Below are 17,987 nucleotides of genomic sequence, written 5' to 3' on the forward strand. Positions count from 1 at the left end.
TCGGTTCGACACGGTGTGCGTCTCGTCCTCGAACTGGCAAGGGAAACTGTGTTCGCCGAACGAACGAGCGGCGGTTTCGACGCGCACCTGGAGCACACGCGGAGCAACGTAGAAGCGGCTCGTTGTCCCCGTAGACGACGTTTCACGAGCGCAAAGAGAGATCGATAAAGCGCACGTGCTCCACTCGGCTGAGAGTCCCTGGGTGGAAGTAAGTACGCCGGGACTCAGCTGTCGCCTCCTAATTGCCGGGACAATGCAACAGATGGCTTTGATCGCAATCCCTTCCCAGCCATCTCCTCTCCTCTCCACTCCTCTCCTCTCTACTCTCTTTTCTCTCGTCTTTCGTGGCACTCGCGTTGCTCCGCGTCTCTCCATCCCCGTCGGTTCCTTCCGCGAACCCTAGCAGCTTTTCCTTTCCAGCGGCGCCGATCGCTCGGCGTTCGACCTCTCTTCCCTCTCCTCGCTCGAGATTCCCGGCGATTCTCGATCTCGTACGCGTCGAGTTCGAAAGGAGCCGACGCGGAGGAGAAACTGGAATTCGCGGAGGAAACAGCGGAGGATAGTCGTGGAAAGATAGGAGGAATTTCTTTCGCGGGAGTACCGGTTGCCGAGGGGACTCGCGTATATCGCGGTCTCGCCAATCGGATTTGCGCCGAGGAGAGGTTAATATCTCGCCGGTGTAACGCGAGAGCCATTCCTCGGAATTGCAGTCGCGAATTCTAATAAAGTTCGGCGAAGCCTTTCTCGGGATCTCGCGGCGTTTAAAACTCGAGACCGCGGGTAAATTGGAGACGGCCGTGCAGCCGGAAAAGGAGGACGGATGGCGGTGTTCCGTGGAACTCGTTCCCGTTCTACGTTGTAAGCATATCCGAGAAGAAGGTGCGAGCGAGCGAGCGAGCGAGCGAACGCGCGAACGGTACGGTGCCGACGACTATCGCAAAATACCTCGAACGTCGGGGATGCCGACGGTGTACCGGATATGATATCAGCCTCGAGCAGAATCCCGGTGGAAGCGTTGGACGTGCCTTATCGCGTCTGGTCCAGGCAGTCAGCCAGAGCACGAACCGACCTAACCAACACACCGAGGCGAACCAACCAGCTTGACTGACTGCTCGCAGGAGTTTCGCCATCCCCCATGGAGCGGTCCGCGCTCCGTGCTCGTGCTCCCGTGCACTCGTGCACCCGTGCACTCGTGCACCCGTGCTCCCGTGCTCCCGTGCTCCCGTGCACAGTCGCGTCCTCTTCCCTCCTCCGTTTCGCACGGTCGCCTCGGTGAGCGTCGCGACGCCGCCGAGACCGCGCGCGCGAGTACGCGTCCGCGATAAGCCGACTTACGAGGGACTTGGAAAGAAACGCGCGTGTCGCTGATGGCCTAACCATCTGTCCACGGGAACCTCTGCTCGCGCACCGAACCGGTCGCTCGCTCGAGCCACGTAAATTTTTTACGATCTTTCGCTAAATTCCCCGTTCCCGCCTCCCATGCTGCGAACCGATAAAAAACGTTCCCGTACTTCTGGCTGGAAGTTGCCAGTCGGAGGGTCGCGGGAAAGGCTCGCGGGAAAGGCTCGCGATCGCGAACGCGAACGTTGGCTCGGGGAACGGAGGAGCCCCGGCAAACAGCGACGTCGCGTTAACGAAAACCGATCGATCGCGAACGCGCTCGCGGACGCGGAACGCGGACGCGGAACGACTGTGCGGCGTTCGGACACGATCGCGGGGCTTTGACGGGAGAGACGGGCTTTTTTCCTCAGCCATTTTCAAGGCAGCTGCGGGCTCCTGTCCGTCTAGATAACCGGTTCGGTCTAAATGTACGATTGGGACGAGAGCATACCCGTGCACTGGATATACGGGTACCCCTATGCAATATTCCAAACTAATGCGCGACATGCCCACAGCCGAGCCCACCGCCGTTTCGCCGCGGAAACATTCGACTCGGTCCCTCCTTCTTTTTCCCCGGAAACTTTCCTTCCTTTCGAAATCTTGCCCCGCTCGTCTTCTTCTGGATCGCTCGGACTCCGTCGAGTCCGCGAGAAACTACCGTCTAGCGCGATCGAACGACGCGAACGGAACGGTAAGGAGAGAATCAGTGAACGCACCCTTTGCCTTGGCTTTCGAATCGAGATCGACGGGGAAGGGCTCGGCGTCAGCGGCCGCCGCCGGATGGCAGATGACGGTATCGGCGGCCGAGGATGAAGCCGTGGTCGCGGCCGTCGCGTCGTCGTCGCTGCCGTTCAGAGTGTTGTTGCCGTTGTTGTCGTCCACGGTAGTCGCCGCGTTCGTGCTCGAAGCGCTCGCGGTTGCGACGCTCGCGGTTGCCGTTGACGTCGACGACGATCGTTGATAACCGCAGCATTCCTTCGCCTCTTCCTTCACCTTGACCTTGTGGAGGATCGTCGTGGTCGCCACTCCACCCTCCACTTTCATGCTCGCGAAGCAACTTCTTGCCTGTTCAACATATTTCATTCATTGATTCGCGATCGGTTCGAAAAACGCTGCGGAACCATGCTCGACGCGACGCGACGCGACGCGACGCGACGCCGTTTCGAATACGTGCTCGACATTCGACGTCCCGTCGCGCATACCGATGACTGATTTTAATGGAACGACCCGTCGGCAATTTTGCAAACCAACGAGGACGCATCGCGATTCGACGACTCGCCTCGAATACCTAAACAACCGAACGTTTTCGAATAACGGTGATCGATCGCTCGCCGAAAAACGAATCTGCCTAGGCCATAGGTTCCGCGAACGCGAATTAAACGATCGCGCGGACGATCGAGCGGGATCACCTGTACCGGATCGATCGTTTCGACTGCGAGTTCTCCTTGTTCTCGATCTCCGCAGGGCGAAAGATCGAAAAGGAGCAATATCCGGGGCGGAAACGGTCCCGAGAACCTGGCACGAGAAAGAGAATTAAATGGAACGAAAGCGGGAAGTAATCTTCGAGATCCACGTGGCGCGCAGCTCCTGCTGGCAGAATTTTATTTTATTGACGCGCAGCCGTGGCAGCAGCCCGCCTTCGGTGCCACATGGTCTCGTTATTAACGTGAAATGCAAACGAGCCCTTCGTTTCGTCCAAGAAACGGCACCCGGGACGGACGGCCCACTATAATTTTTACTGGAAAATTGCATCGCCAAATGTCGTCGTATTTTAACGGCCCGATAAACGTGTACGAGCGCTCGCGGTCCCTTCCAGTCCGTCATCGAGGGACCTGCAAAGGCGGCATTTATTCTACGCGTTCGTTCTACAAAGCGTGCAGCGAACCTCGCGAACCTCGCGAACCTCGCAAACCGTGAAAAACCCACAGAGGCGGACGCGACTCGACGCAACCGATAAATTGTCCGGATTCGTCGATTGCCCCGAGCGTGGAGCTTTAACGGCGCGCTCGTATAATTCCATCGAAATTACCGCGACAACGAGCCCCTTTCGACCTTATTAGGCGTCCAAGAAAACTAATTACCGAATTAATTCACGTCGAATCGCGGCGCAGCCGTTTTGCCCCCGGATAATTGTAAATACCGCAGCCACCAACCCCTTTTCCTCCGAAGCGAATTTCCAATTAGAACGCGTCAACTTTTCGGTTCCATTGCCGGCGGCGGGCCGAGGGGGGCAGAGGGGGGCAGAGGGCCGAAACAATTTCTGCTCCCGGAACGTCGGTCTCCGCCGAGAGCGGCGCCCCCCCGGGATCGGCCATCGATCAATCTCCTCCCGGAATCTCGACGCGGAACGATAAAAGCGTCAGGTTTGCGCGCGTTGGACGGGAATCCGGACATTCGGCACCGCGCGGCGGGCTCCGAGGGTCACCGGGAAACGATTCGCGGCTTTTATCGAAACGGATGTCCGCGATCGCCGTCGCGTCGCGCGCCGGCAGCGAACGATCGTCGACGCGAGACGGGCAGAGCCGAGACACCTTTCCATTGATTCGCTCGGGGTGGACTAGACGCGCGTCTGCGGCAATTCGTTAAGATGCTTAGTTAAGCAAACAAGAGAGCGGAGTTGTTGGCAAACGATATAATACGTGCCACGGTGGAAAATCCACGGCTCTCCGCCGATAATTGCGCGCAGCTGTGAGACGCGCACGGATATAAACGCGAGCTCACGCAGAGGTTTTTTCGGGGCGAGCGGCGCGTTCGGCTCGGGACCACCGATCGGCGGCCGATCCGATCTCGGGAGAGAGGAGCGAACGGGCGAGCCGCGCGAGGAGAAAAAAGCTTCGAGCACGTACGGATCGATCGCGGGCACGTTTCGAAGGAAACGGCTTCGCCATCGTGCCAGACTGCGAGCTTATGTTTATACATATGTCCTGCACATGGTACGGTGCCTGTCGGACAGGAGGTTGCGCGGGTGGAGACGCAATTTCCAATATTAGAACGGCCAGGCGAGAGGCAGCAAGCCAGGCGAGCCGACCAGGCAGCCGGACCAGATGTCTGCCGTACTGACTAGCGAGAGCGCGACGTACGTTTAGCTTGCTTTCATTACAAAAATGTCACGCACAGCCACCGTGTATGTGTCTTCTTGCTCGCACCGGCCTTTGACGATGCGCCTCCCGCCTCCCGCCTCTCTCTCCCTCCGGCGGCCTCCGTATCTCGTTGTCATTGTCTCCACCCTTCCATCCCCTCGCTGCTTCGCCGTTTACGCGGTTGTCGCGTAACGAGGAACGGCCGCGGAAAAACCGCAAACGGCGCGGTTCGATCGCATCGTTGACGCGCGACTGGTTCGCAGATCGTCGAGCCACGATTCGCGTAATTCCGATAAGCGCTCGTCGGCTTTTTTTCCCTAGAACCGCCCGTCATCGGCGGCCGTGATATCCACGGAGAATGGAGGGAGAATCGTGCGAGAATCGAGCGGGAATCGAGCGAAAACGTTCGGCTATTGTAACGCGGAACACCGATACGAAAGCAGCCGTTAACAAAGATTTAATCCGGTTTCATTAACCTGACGTCACGGCCAGACGCGCCGAATTCAGACCGGCGTTTGACGTTTTGCTCGTCACGCGTAGCCGTGTGGTCAATTTTCCAACGAACCGTCTCGTTGCGCCGCGCCGCTCCGCGCCGCGAAAGACGCGCTCGTTCTTTCGTATCGCGGTCGATCGAGTCCCGATCGAGCCTCGATCGAATCTCGATCGGACACGGCAGAGTCGCCGCACGCCGGTTTTCTCGGTTTAGCCTTTCAAACCTATGCACCGATCGCATTTCCGTCGTTCGAAAGATTCGCTACTCGAGCAATCGCGAACTTTGACCGTTGTCCGGCTAAAATGCCCGCTCGTTCGAGCGCGCGGCGACGGTCGATCCAACCCGGAGACACCGGACTGCTGTCGGCCGCAGGAGCGCTCGCCGCCGTTCCCTCGGTTCGGCGTGAAAGGGAACGAGGATAACGAGCCGCGCGCGCGGGGAAACCGCCAAAGACGAAGACGAATGGAAATCGAAACGAACGAGGAGGGAGAGAAAGATTAATAATATAGGAAAGGCAAAGCCGCGCTGCCTTCCGACGAGGTTTCCTCTGACTCTGTTCTGTTGCCAACAGTTAATCGATATAATACTCGGATACAGCGAAGCGACGCAACCGTGCCGCGTGTCTCGTGCCGCAACGTATGCACGCGCACGCGAGCGATCTCGCTGACGGCACGACTACCGGCGGGAGTCCGGTTCCGTGCACCGGGTCAAGAGCTGTCGCGCGTTCGACCTTTCGGCTTTAGACGCGCTCTCCCGCGTTCGCGTCCTCGTCGGAGCCGTCTAGGACGGAGCGACCGATTCGCCGAAAGGTATTATTTCATCCGCGCCTGGTGCCACCTGCCGTTTTCTCACACTCGAAGCGGCTCGTCCAGAGTTTTAGAGCATCGCGGACCAATATTTGCGCCGGTTGCAGCCGAACTAATATTTGCGTACGTCGCTCGATGTAAACGAACCCGGCGAATCCATTCCGCGGGCGTCGATTCGCGCGGCGAAAATCAACGATTTCGTCGAGGGAAATAAAGGGCCGCTGGAACCCGCGAGCCAGGCCGCGAGCTGTCGAGCGGACGACCGTACGAGCGGACGAGCGGGAGATCGATTAAACGACAACGAACGACGATAACGCGAGAAGAAGAAGGAGCGCGGCCGGAGGAGCCGATGGCTAATAGCGACGAACGGACCACCTTCCGAGGGAACCGGGTTATCGGGAACGGCGAATGCCGTGCGAACCGATGCACCTGACGGTTTTCGTAGGCCGCTCCTCGATCTCCGGCTAGGCCTCCGAGAAGAACACTCGAAAATTCTCCCAGATTCCCGTCGCTCCCTCCTCGTTTGCCGCTGCCCGTGGACGCGTTCGGCACACGTGCGCTCGCGAACGTCCGCCTCTCGGAAGCGACTCGCCACAGGCCACAACAGGTCGTCCCGATCGACGCGGCGACTCGATCGGCGAGCCGCGCGACGGTCTCGAGGAATCGCGAACGTTCGCCGTCACGCTCGGCAGGACGTCGGTGTTCGAGTGTTTCGCGCGAGACGGTCGATCGACGATACTCCAGCCGAACGCGTCCTATCTCCTACCTGTCGTCGAACCTCGGCGTTCTCGATTTCCCGTGGAAAAGTCCGAAGAGGCGAGACGGCGACGAACTTAAGAAAGCACGGTTCTCGCGCGTTCCATGATGCACTCGCGTCGCGAACTTGGGCCTTTCGGATTCGGCGGGAAACGCGGTGTCGCGGATCCGCGAGCCGCCGTCGGCGATCGAACCGTGGATCCGAGACGCTCGCGATCGCGCGACCACCCTTTCGAAACTTCGAGGAAGACCAGCGACGGAAAGCCGAGGAAGCCCGATGCGACTCGGCGCAGCTCCGGGAGAGCGACACCGGGAACCGCGTGGCACGGACGGCTGTCGGCAGCCGACTGAACGTCTCGCCGGAGAACGGGAAGAACGATATCAGCCGGTGGAGGTTGCGGAAGAGAGGTGGCGGTTCGCTGGCTCCACCACGCAACCCCTGTTTGCCTCGAACTCGCACCGGTCCCAATCCTTTCGTTAGCGGTCGCGGTGTTCGCGCCACCGACAAGTGTCCACGGTTCCGAAGGTTTCCGGGCTCGACTCGTGAATCGCGATGCGCTCGAAATACGATATAGACGAGCGCGGACTCTGCGGGGATATTGTAAACGGGCCGGTGTGCTCTTGACGCGTCGATATATTCCCGCGAAGAAAGCTCTGCCGGTGAAGCTGAGAAATAGCTTACCACCCTTTATCCACCCGTTATCCACCCGTTATCCACCCTTCATCCTCCCATCTCCCCAGCCGTCTTGTCCTGCCCTCTCGTCTTTGGGACGTGTAGAAGCGCGCGCGGCCTTGTCTTTTCGGGGCTCCTTTCGAATTCCCAAAGGGGAAAAGTTTCACCGGCGACTCTATTCGGAAGATCCGAAGAAGATCCGAAGAGTCTTCCCGGACAGACGGAGGAGACGATAAACGGAGGATGACCCAGTTTCGCGTCGCGGCGGGTCCAAACGAATTCGCAGCCGGAAACTAGCGCCGCGAATCGCGTGCACGCGCGCGACAATTTCTCCTCTCGGCATTCGTCCCTGCCGATTGGCAGAAATTCACGGGCGACCACGCGGACGCGCGCGAGCCGGCCTATTATACGTATTATTAGCACTCCGTCACGGGCCTGTCATCGCCACGCACACTCCTGTACGGTTGTTGGTGCGCGCATCGAAGGCCCCGGGATTCCACGGTAACCGGCGACCGCCTTCGATTCTTCGATCGGTATTCGAAGAAGCTTCCTTCGTGACCCACTGAAATCGACGTCGCTCCCACTTGGAAGTTGCCGCGAGCGAAAGCGACCAGCCGTCCTTTAAACCATCGACGTCGTCTGGTTCGCCGGCGAGAATTAGACGACGATAGACGGAGCAATCTAAGTTCCGCCGCTTCGGCCGCGTGTAGCCGTTTCGATCGTTCGCGACGATCAACGTCGAGAACACGCCGAAGCTCGAACAAGACCGAGTAACGCTCGCGGGAGCTATTCCGATGATTTGCGCGCGAACTTGGCTCGCGACGAACGTTGGACGGACGCGGGTTCCGACGGATCGCGCCGTCACTCGCAGACGAGTCGATCCCGCGCTTCACACGGTCACGGAACGCCGCATACTTTCGCGCGCACTCGTAATTTACGACTTATCGGCCATGCTCGGAGTGATTTTCGCGCTGGTGAAAATTATACCGACGCGGACCATGCTCGTACAACTCGTCGAATTTCCTCTCTTCGTTTCGCCCTGCTCGTTCGATCACCCGTTCGGTCTCTCCTCCTCCTCCTCTCTCTCTCTCTCTCTCTCTCCCTCTCTGCCACTTTCCGTTCCCCGGCCGCGTTCTCCCCTGTGTGGAAGCGACGCAAAATCGTGCTCTCGGCGTGGGCTGGCTTGTACCGGGATGTCGATACCACGAGGAGCGGATGTCAATAGCACGAAGTCACTCCTCTCGCGGGGGAGAAACCGCGTCAGCCGATTTTACAGCGCTTTCGCGAAACCGACCTGGAAAAACGCGAAACAGCCGTTCTCCTCGATCAATGCTTCTTCGAACGTGGATTCGCGTTCGCGAATTCGTTCTGGAAACATTACGAATTCCACGATCGTTTCCCCTTTGTCGTCTCCGGAATCCCATGTCGCGCGCTGCTCGAATTCCTCGGGAAGATGCGACAAAGTTCGAGCAACGCACGCCCCGGCGTGCTTAGACGCGGGTAAACAGCTTACGTGTGCGAGTTGCGCTCCGGCTCGGACAAAACTGTTTTCTTTGTGCGCTCCGCGTTGACGAAACCAGCGGGTCGCGCGACACGAATTCCTCGTCGAATGGAACAGGTGAACCGGATGAGATGAAACAGCTGTTTCCGTGTTCTACCGAACCTCCGGCTTACAATTAGCCCTTCTCCCGTATCGCGCCGCGGGTCTTCCCCGCTCAGCTTAACCTCGTAAACGCGTGAACGCGCAAACTACGCGCGCCTTAGACCCTACTCTTTCTTTTTCTTTTCCATCTGCATTTTTGGAAACATTCGGAAGGAAGTCGCGAGTTCAACGTGTTGAAACGCGATCGCGCTCGACCGGGTCTTGGAACGAGACCCCACTCGAAATCACGGTTAAACAGAGTCTAACCATTCGCGTCTATCTACGGTTTCATTTCGAAACTTTACTTCGAAGAGTTGTTGCTGGGAAAAGGAAGGAACAGGATGGAACGGATAGAAAACAGCTGAGGCGCAGCTGGTTTCTGGCATCGCGACGACTGGCGTCTTCTACCCTGGAAACGGCAAGCCTTCGCCGTGTGTATATGCACGCGGCTGACGTATGTGTACAGTACAAACCAGACATGCTAGAAAGCAGAATCGATATCGATTCTTAAAAAACGTTTTTAGAAGACGAAACAACAAACGGGATCAAAAAACTTCGTAGTTTCCTCCAGGCCGAGAACAGGCCGAGAACACGCCGAGAAAACGCCGAGAACACGCCGAGAACACGCCGAGCCTGTCGCAAGCTTCACCGGAAGAAGAACGAAAAGAATCGACGCTAATCGATTCTTATGATTATTCCTGCGGACGCTCTGCAGCTGATTTTCAAATCGCGAAACGCGGCTGCACTTCCGAAAACCAGACAAATCCGGCGGGACTGAAATTTTCCATACCGGTCCTTTTCAGATAGGAACGATACTTGCGAGAAGGAGAAGTTTCACAAACAACAAGGAGTAACAGTGGAATGGTAAAATAGTTTTCCGCGAAATTTCAGCCCCTTCCCCTGTTCGTCGGACTTTCGGAAGTTTCGCTGTTACGCGAAATCGCGCACGGTACTTGCTATTCTTTCCATTACCTTTCGTGAATCGCGAACGATCCGATCGACTCCCGTTTCCATTTAGTCGGGCACCATCCGAGTCTCTTGCGCGGATAACGAAGGTAGCTGCTACCGGTACGGGAGGTCAGCAAACACGGTTGCATAGCAGCGGGCGTTCCTTCCAAACGTTAGACGCATCTCCGCTGGATGGCGATACGGCTTCTCAGCCATTCCTCAAACTCGAATCCCTCGTTTCAGGCTACGGTAGAACAAGAAATTTTCTGTAAGGATCGATCATTCGGAACGCGTCGGTTAAGAGTACGGCGTTAAATAAGTTGACAATGTCCTGAACGTTTTCTATAAACGAACACTATGGAAGCGTTCTAATCTACACGGTGTTCTCTGTTCTCCGCGGTAATTGGTTCGAACGCGATCAATCGTCGTACTTACCGCTACGGAATGATCAACTCTGCTCTACGGTGTATAAACAGCTTTATTCGTTATTCGACATTGATATTATTCACAGGCTCGCGATTTACAGGAATACGATCACGCGGACAGCTCGTTTGTTTCCGCGCGCCAAACGATCAAAGCGGCGCACCTTGGACTTCGGGGATTGTTCAACATCGAACGAGGAACATCGTTAATGCCGGTTAACGATTTTCGCGGCAATATTAAAGCATAAATTCTCAGACTTTCTTCGAACGTTCCCCTCTTCGTTGATTTCTCTTTCACGTTTGTTTTTTCGCTTCTTTTCCGTATGTTCGTACGTACATCCGGAACGAGTACTCTAACCGGTGTCGGACGTGCAGGACGAAGTTTCGGCGTTACTGTGATCGTTGTTGCTCTCCGTCGACGAACTATCGTTGCTCTTTATTCGTCGTTTCCGCAGCTTTGCAAACTGAAACTCCTCGACCGGAACTGTATACCAACAATTGAAGTCGTCATTAGTTTCTCGCGTAACTGCGCGATCGAGTTGGGAGCGAGAAGGGACGATCGCATTTCCGAAAGATCGGGAAATAAAACGAAGCAACTGCGTCTAGCGGAATCAGAACGATAAACATCTGTATTTCATTGAGCTATACCGAAGCTTTCATTCCATTACAGTATGACTGTTACGTTACAGCCACGGTATCGAAATCATTTCGAGTAATCTGTTCTACGACAATCTTCCTTTACGTTCGTATCGGATCGCGTACTATGGCTGTAACATGTACATGAGATTACTCTTAGTTTCTAACGTAGATCGACGCGTATAGTAACGTAACTATAACTTGCTCTCGTGCGATGCGTAGTATATGTCGAACAGATCGTCTCGTTGATAACAGTTGTCGAATGCTTTTGAGCTTACACGGAATTCATTTAAATCTTTACACATACTTTCGATCAACGTGCAGCCGCTCCGAGACGGATGCCGCCGTGTACATCGTGCATAATCGGACAATTAAGATGGATCCACGGATCCATGGATCGTTTCACGACAAGGAACAAAGACTGTTCGTCACTCGTTAACGTATGCATCGAAATAAGCAAATTCGAAATTGACTATTAACAACCACTCCGTCCGTTCGTGATTATATCACCAGGTACTTTGGTCAAACAAGGAGGAGAAGAGCTTTACTATAAAAATAGAGAAATCTCGATAACATTTCGTTTTCCTCGACTAAAACGATATTCTCGTGAATCACTTTCGAAATAATGGAATAATCGATACGATAGAGGCAGTTAAAGAAACGTTAATACTTCAACAACGAACAATTTGTCCGGAATTTCGGTAAATTTATCGCATGGTAATACAATTATTTGTAGATCAAGTTTGGTTACCATCAGAATCTGGATCTCGATCAGTAACATTTTGAGGTGTGGTTGGTAATGGAACGATTTCAGGTTCCAATGGTTTCACAGGACAATCTACATCCTCGACGATTACTTCTTCCGCCAAGCTGCTTCTTACAGCCTCTATAGAAATCAAATTGTACTCTCAGCGAACAGACTATCGAAACCTTATCTATGCAAACACAATTATTTTTTTATCTACCGTTGAATGCTTGAGGATATTGTTGGCTCAATTTGTTCTTTGCCACTCGGATCCTTTTAAAAATATAATCCAAATCCTTTTTCATTTCGATCAACAGAGCCGTATGCTTCTTAAATTCCATTCCAGCTGTCTTTAGCCTATTTACAGACAACTGATTACAATTTGTCAGCATCTCGTTGGTCTTTTCGAACCTCTGCAACCTGCGATGGAATAACGCAGAAACGTGAATCGAAAATGCCGCAGAACGAAAGACGCGCTAAAACTAGCGAAATTTTAAAGAAATATATTCTTACATTTGCTTCTGAGCCCTGATCATAGATTCTACATCCTGTTGATCGACTATACCGGCCAAACCTTGTATAAACACTTCTGGTGCTGTATAATTTTGGAAACATTCGAAACTCCCAGTATCCGATTCCGGCGTGCCTTGTGCAGTTGCCATTTTCTCCAAATTCTATGTATCGCAACAATCGTATTTTGCGTGTAATGTCATTGTTGTCGTCGCCACTCGTTTCCGACAATTCCGGCGCGACTAGGGTTTCTCTCGATGCACATTCATTGGATTCGTCGCGTTCGTGATACGGATCATCGATGAACGGCACTCGTGTCGGTTCAACCTCATATAAAATTAATATTAACCGTGAAACAGAAATCTACACTTTGCGAAACGTCGAACACAGCAAGCACACCACTTCGTCAGTTACCGACGATTCGCTCGTCGGTGAAGCTGCATTATCCCGAATCAATGGTACGATTGTCGAGTGTGCGTAAAGCTGGACGCGAAAATGTTACTAACTAGAAATCGTAGCGTTCCTTTTTCTAATTTACTCGATTGAAGTCGACTTCTCATACTTCCTCCGAACCCAGCGGACTCGTCGTGCAAACAAAGTACCTACGCTTCACCTTCAAGTCCTTCAACAGCTGTTTGAAGTCAAATGTTTTTACAAAGGTTTATAGCCGCTCCAACATTCAAATTTCTACAGTGACTGTTGTGCCTCGAGCTGAACCTTTGAAAATCTCGCGTGAGAAAAAAGGAATTTCAAGTAATCTGCTGCGCGAATTTGTTAAACCAGAATGTCACAAAACATAAATCCATTTTATTCGTCTCAAAACGCACCAAGTAAAGCTACCGAGGAAAAGCAGAGTATACCGAAAGACAACCATGCAGTTAGTAAACGGTAGGTAAACTTTATTCAATGTTTACCATAGAAATCAACGACTGAATATGATCTCATGCCGGTGGTGTTTTCTCCTGTTAGTACTGTATCATTTACTTTTCATTACGATATCGTATCATAAACATTTCTCAATCGTTACACCGTTGACTATAACCTACCATTTGGGCGAAAATTTTAAAATTGGCTCGACCCCAATTCGTAAATACTTGTGATCGTCAATGTGTTTTACTGTAGGATTACTTGAAAATAATTTTTGTTCCTTGTACCGACAAAGATAAAATGTATGCGTAGACTACAGAAGGAACTTATGGTTTTGATGATGTGTACGGAGAAAGGTGTTTCTGCGTTTCCTGATGGAGAAAATTTGTTCAAATGGATTGGAACTATCACAGGACCAAGGGACACGGTAATACTTTCATCTTACATAATTAAAGTATTAATATATAAATATATATATATATATATATATATATATATGATAAACATTGTAGCAATGCTTAAGCCACCTTATATTTATTGCTATCGTAGGTTTATGCAGGCCTTACGTACAAGTTAACTTTGGAATTTCCTCATAGTTATCCATACAGTGCTCCCATAGTGCGTTTTGCAACTCCTTGTTTTCACCCAAACGTAGATGCAGTAGGTAACATTTGTTTGGACATATTGAAAGACAAATGGAGTGCTTTATACGACGTGCGTACTATATTATTGTCTATACAGTCTCTTCTTAGTGGTAAGCATACTTATATCGAATCCACATGTAAAGCGAAACGAACCTTTGAAGAATACGACGTGCGTTTTATTCTACAGAACCTAACAATGAAAGCCCACTGAATCCTCAAGCGGCCAAGTTATGGAGCGATCAGACAAAGTACAAGAAACATTTGACGGAAGAATATAACAGAGCTTTAATTCGTGACCAACAAGACTCATGATAAGTCCATTCTTGTAATCATCTTGGCTGAGTTAATATTTCTATTTCCGTCAGCGTTATTATTAGGTTTAAGGCATACAATGACCTGTTGCACCAAACTTATGAACTATATTATAAACAGTTCAGACTTTTGTTTTATTTCTTTTTCTTTTGTCATCGATCGATGTAATTGTATTGCGCAAAAAGAGGCGAAAATGAATTTTATATCGTCCATTTTTGTTGCCTAATTTCGTACATATGCCTGGAAGGCGAATGAAATTTGTATCATGATTTTAAGACTGTGTATGCGTATTAAACACTTTTGCATAACAAATTTTGTATCAGAAACTTTTATTTATTATTTACTTTTAGTAATATATTTTAACTTTTCTATACATTTTAGAATATTTCATACGTATTAGCTATACTCGATATTACGTCATTTATCGTTATTGTATAATTCGAAAATAAATATTTTAAACATTGATGTTCGATATTTAATTAAATTTAAGTGAAACGTTCCGGAGAAAAATTGAATTTGTCACAGTCGGCTCGCTGCAAATAATAACAGAGCAATTTTCTACCATTATCAGGCACATTGAGCATGGATGAAAACTGAATTCGCTACGAATAATTAATATTTGTGTCGAGTCGATAAACTTGACATCAATATTTCGTCGTTGAAACTTTACGAAAGACATTTTGCATGTGAGAGAAATATCCAAGGTGTATCCGAGAATCATCCGGTTCCTTCAATAATCGGATGCATGAGGTGAGCGTGTAAGAGAAAGAAGAAACAAAAAGAAACGAGAAAATGATAATCGAAGAAAACATTGATCCTTAGTTTTTCCCTCGTTTCGCAGGACCTACCGAAACGCAGTTCGCGAATCCCTTAAAGAATTTACGGAAACAAGATACAGATCATTGGACGGGAGTGTCCGAGAAAGATTTCGACGCAACGCGGGCTTGCGATTTCATGAAAACATCGAGCCGGCGAGCATTTTTATCGTTGATTGTTAATTGAATGTAAATCAACTTAACGGTGCTTGCTTTTCCTTCGAACGATACGATATAAGCAAGGATTTCGATTTAGGTTTCGACAATTGTTGTCAAGCCTGAACCGGCAAGGCTGGGGACAATGTGCGATCGATGTACATGCGTACGTACACGCATACATAAATAAATCTCGACATTCCCGTATACAGCGAAAACATACAAATGAAGAGGATTTTGATAAGCAATCGATTCAAGGTTCACGAAAAGTGGGGACATTGATATTTGATCTTAGCGCGTGTACGCCAAGCACGATACGTGCCTGGTGATCTCGTTGCGCGCACAACGTTGGAGGGAGCCATATCGGTGACTCAGCATATACGGACGGAACGACGGCATAGTCGTCAGCCATGCTAGCGACATCATACCGAAATTTCACGCGCAACGTATCGATCCGTTCACACGCCGATCTCTTCGCAACCTTTCGAAATGGTTGCAAACGATTATCTTCCGCATCCGAGAGTCGAGAGGGACAGGTACATGCATGTTTTTCAAATAGACATTCCGAAATCTTTGGAAACCGTTGAATCATTTAACAGGAACAAAAAATCACCGTGCACGGGGTAAATATCAATTACTTGACGGTCGGAACCGGTGACCATGCCGTCTTGCTTATGCCCAGTGCCGCAGGTAAGCGAAATTAAACTTGCATCTCGAATACATGACTATATTTAGAGAAAATGTCTGCGTCGCAGGCTCGATCTGGACCGATTTCAAGCCTCAAGTAGAGGGTCTCGATCGAAAGAGATTCACCGTGGTCGCGTGGGATCCGGTCGGTTATGGAAAATCGAGACCACCGGACAGAACGTTTCCGGACGATTTCTTTGAACGCGACGCTACTCATGCTCGCGATCTAATGATACTTCTGGGATACCAGAAATTCTCGCTGATAGGCTGGAGCGACGGTGGAATTACTTCGTTGATCCTGGCCTCTAAGTTTCCCGAAAACGTCCGAAAACTGGTGTCCGTTGCGGCCAACAGTTACGTGACACCGGAGGAAGTTGAATTTTACAACAGTACGTTCGCCGAGCTTATCGTTTTCGAGTCGCCTCGCGTCGCGTCTTGAAAGGGAAGTGTTCAAAGGAAAGATTCTCCGCAGAAATCAGAAGCATCGACACTTGGTCGGAGAAGATGCGAGCACCGATGATAGCGATCTACGGAGAAGAATATTTTTCAAAAGTATGGTCCGGCTGGGTCGACGCTATCACAAGGATTTCGAAGAAAACGAACGGCAATCTGTGCAAGGAATTACTTGCAAATATCAAATGTCCGACTCTGATAGTCCAAGGGAAGAAAGACGTAATGGTCGACGACGAACATCCGCTCTATTTGAAAGAACACATCGCCGGAGCAAAGTACGTACACGCTTATCGTTCTATATCCGTTTACGCGACGAACGCTCCAGTCGATTTTACAGTCAGATTCGAACGAAACGTTAACTGCTTTCAGGTTGGAAATGTTCGAGAACGGAGCGCACAATCTACACATGCGATACCCTAAAGAATTCAACGATCTCGTCACAGACTTTCTCATCGAGTAACCATCGACCCCCCTCATCGGTGAAATAAAATATACTTAACGAATCGGATCACACTGTGTACGTTACCTGTGTCTCTTTTCGTACAAGCGGTTCGCGCGGATACGTTGGTAGACCGTATCGACGGGTCGTGCGAGTGTCGTGTAAAAATCGGTCAAGACTTCTTATCGAGTACGTTACTCTCTGGTAATGTTCGTTCTACGGTGAAGCACATTGAATGCATGACGCAGCATAGAGGACACACGTGGGCTAACCGGCACCGGAATCGAGCCAGAGAAAGGAGCCACGGTACCATGTGGGCGATCAAGTCTTCTTCTAGATTCGCTTTGTTCGACAACACCTTCCGAAAATCTCTTTCGCTCCTGCTTCGACGCGTGAACGTAATCATTGACGCGTTTCCCTTGAACGCGACAATGTCGCCTGATCCGGTGCTGCACGATAGTTATCGAGAGACTAGCAAGCCATTCGTGCCGATATAGTTTTCCCGATTCGAGCTAAGCGGAAGACGAACCGGCGACTAGACTATAAAATAGCACGATCTACACGGGCATCGAGGACCGCCCATCCGAAATATCCGCAATGCGCTTCGGACGAAAATCGATCCGCACCCTCGCTCGACTCGGCTACGCCCCGAAACCTATGCCAGCACACGAAACTACCGTACTACGAAAGTAAAGCGCAAACTAATAAAACCCGGTATTACATTCGTTTCGTACCTTTATGACACACCGTAACTCTCAACTTCGAAGACGCGGTCTTCGTTAACGTTCGTCAAGAGTATGCAAAACGCGATACTCGTCGTTGCTTCGCCTCCCTCCGAACCATCGACGTAAAGTCCTCGCGGATAGAAAACGATCCTGCACTCCGCTCGTTGCGCGAACATCCTTAAGAGCAAGACGAAAAACAGTGCGCGAACAGATGCCCCAGCGCGAGTGCTCCCGGAACACTTTTGCCACTCTCCCGGCACGAGATTATCGTTTGGAACACGAACCAAATGGAAACTGCGTAACGAACGAAACGCAACGAAACGCAACGAAACGCAACGAAACGCAGGATCGTTCAAAAAGAGCACCTTATCTTTTCGAATCGGTTGCAAAGGTAATAATCAGATTTTCGAGGGAAAAACTTTGCCAATTTATCGTCGCGAACTACCAAACGGAGTACGAACGAGAGGGATAACGCGCGTATAATGCAGCGGGTGTGGCCAAATATGGACAGACTACTTCGCGATTCGATCACGTAAACCTGTCCTTATTCTTTTCGTTCTGTCCTCTATCGCGGTTCCCTCCCTCGACGAAAGCATCGCGAGAGCTACCAAATATTTTCACGCGTGACTTTCATCGTTGGACAAACAACAATCTGCGGGAACCTCGACGAATTTTCCCAACGAAGATGCGTTTCGCCGCATAAACGAGACGCGCGACCAGCGGAAGGATCTTCCGTTGATGGGAAATGAAAATTGGATGTAATTTTCCTCCCGATAGGATCCAGCAGCATCAAATACA

The 17,987-nt window shown here is 51.1% G+C and overlaps 4 protein-coding genes across 12 annotated transcripts in view; 2 read left to right on the top strand and 2 right to left on the bottom strand.

Moving 5' to 3' along the window:
- The window catches only part of nvy (CBFA2/RUNX1 partner transcriptional co-repressor nervy), a 29,284-nt gene that overhangs the window by 5,684 nt on the left and 5,613 nt on the right, over positions 1 to 17,987 (bottom strand). Inside the window, exons 1-3 of one of the 6 annotated variants that reach the window (XM_076370842.1) lie at positions 10,214 to 10,556; positions 9,803 to 10,022; positions 2,097 to 2,445 (exon numbers count right to left, since the gene is read on the bottom strand). In XM_076370842.1, the coding sequence (XP_076226957.1) occupies positions 2,097 to 2,445; positions 9,803 to 9,844 (391 nt within the window). In that variant the 5' untranslated portion in view covers positions 9,845 to 10,022; positions 10,214 to 10,556. Of the gene's footprint in view, positions 1 to 2,096; positions 2,446 to 6,188; positions 6,351 to 6,525; positions 6,849 to 8,185; positions 8,231 to 9,802; positions 10,023 to 10,213; positions 10,557 to 17,987 lie in introns of those variants that run through there. The other 5 variants (XM_076370841.1, XM_076370843.1, XM_076370845.1 and 2 more) reach the window with 5 other exon arrangements.
- LOC116432488 (kxDL motif-containing protein CG10681) lies at positions 10,802 to 12,243 on the bottom strand. Of its 2 annotated transcripts, XM_031989489.2 has the most exons (4): positions 12,095 to 12,243; positions 11,802 to 12,001; positions 11,588 to 11,722; positions 10,802 to 11,383 (listed from the first exon to the last, which is right to left on the bottom strand). In XM_031989489.2, exons 1-4 carry the CDS (start codon positions 12,241 to 12,243, stop codon positions 11,343 to 11,345), a joined length of 525 nt encoding a protein of 174 aa, XP_031845349.1. In that variant the 3' UTR covers positions 10,802 to 11,342. The 2 variants fall into 2 exon arrangements, with proteins under 2 accessions (XP_031845349.1, XP_076226964.1); XM_076370849.1 differs by having other exon boundaries at positions 10,802 to 11,722.
- vih (ubiquitin conjugating enzyme vih) lies at positions 12,828 to 14,377 on the top strand. Of its 3 annotated transcripts, none has more exons than XM_031989490.2 (4): positions 12,828 to 12,979; positions 13,271 to 13,385; positions 13,508 to 13,712; positions 13,790 to 14,377. In XM_031989490.2, the coding sequence occupies exons 1-4, from the start codon at positions 12,876 to 12,878 to the stop codon at positions 13,912 to 13,914; spliced, it is 549 nt and encodes a 182-aa protein (XP_031845350.1). In that variant the 5' UTR covers positions 12,828 to 12,875; the 3' UTR covers positions 13,915 to 14,377. The 3 variants fall into 3 exon arrangements, with proteins under 3 accessions (XP_031845350.1, XP_076226963.1, XP_076226962.1); XM_076370848.1 differs by having other exon boundaries at positions 12,830 to 12,979; positions 13,254 to 13,385; XM_076370847.1 differs by having other exon boundaries at positions 12,834 to 12,979; positions 13,214 to 13,385.
- Positions 14,501 to 16,533, top strand: LOC116432483 (serine hydrolase BPHL). The gene is made up of 6 exons (XM_031989478.2): positions 14,501 to 14,664; positions 14,756 to 15,421; positions 15,485 to 15,575; positions 15,641 to 15,961; positions 16,045 to 16,300; positions 16,395 to 16,533. Exons 2-6 carry the CDS (start codon positions 15,296 to 15,298, stop codon positions 16,483 to 16,485), a joined length of 885 nt encoding a protein of 294 aa, XP_031845338.1. The 5' UTR covers positions 14,501 to 14,664; positions 14,756 to 15,295; the 3' UTR covers positions 16,486 to 16,533.

The sequence above is a fragment of the Nomia melanderi genome, chromosome 9 (assembly GCF_051020985.1).
Source record: "Nomia melanderi isolate GNS246 chromosome 9, iyNomMela1, whole genome shotgun sequence".
NCBI lineage: Eukaryota > Metazoa > Arthropoda > Insecta > Hymenoptera > Halictidae > Nomia > Nomia melanderi.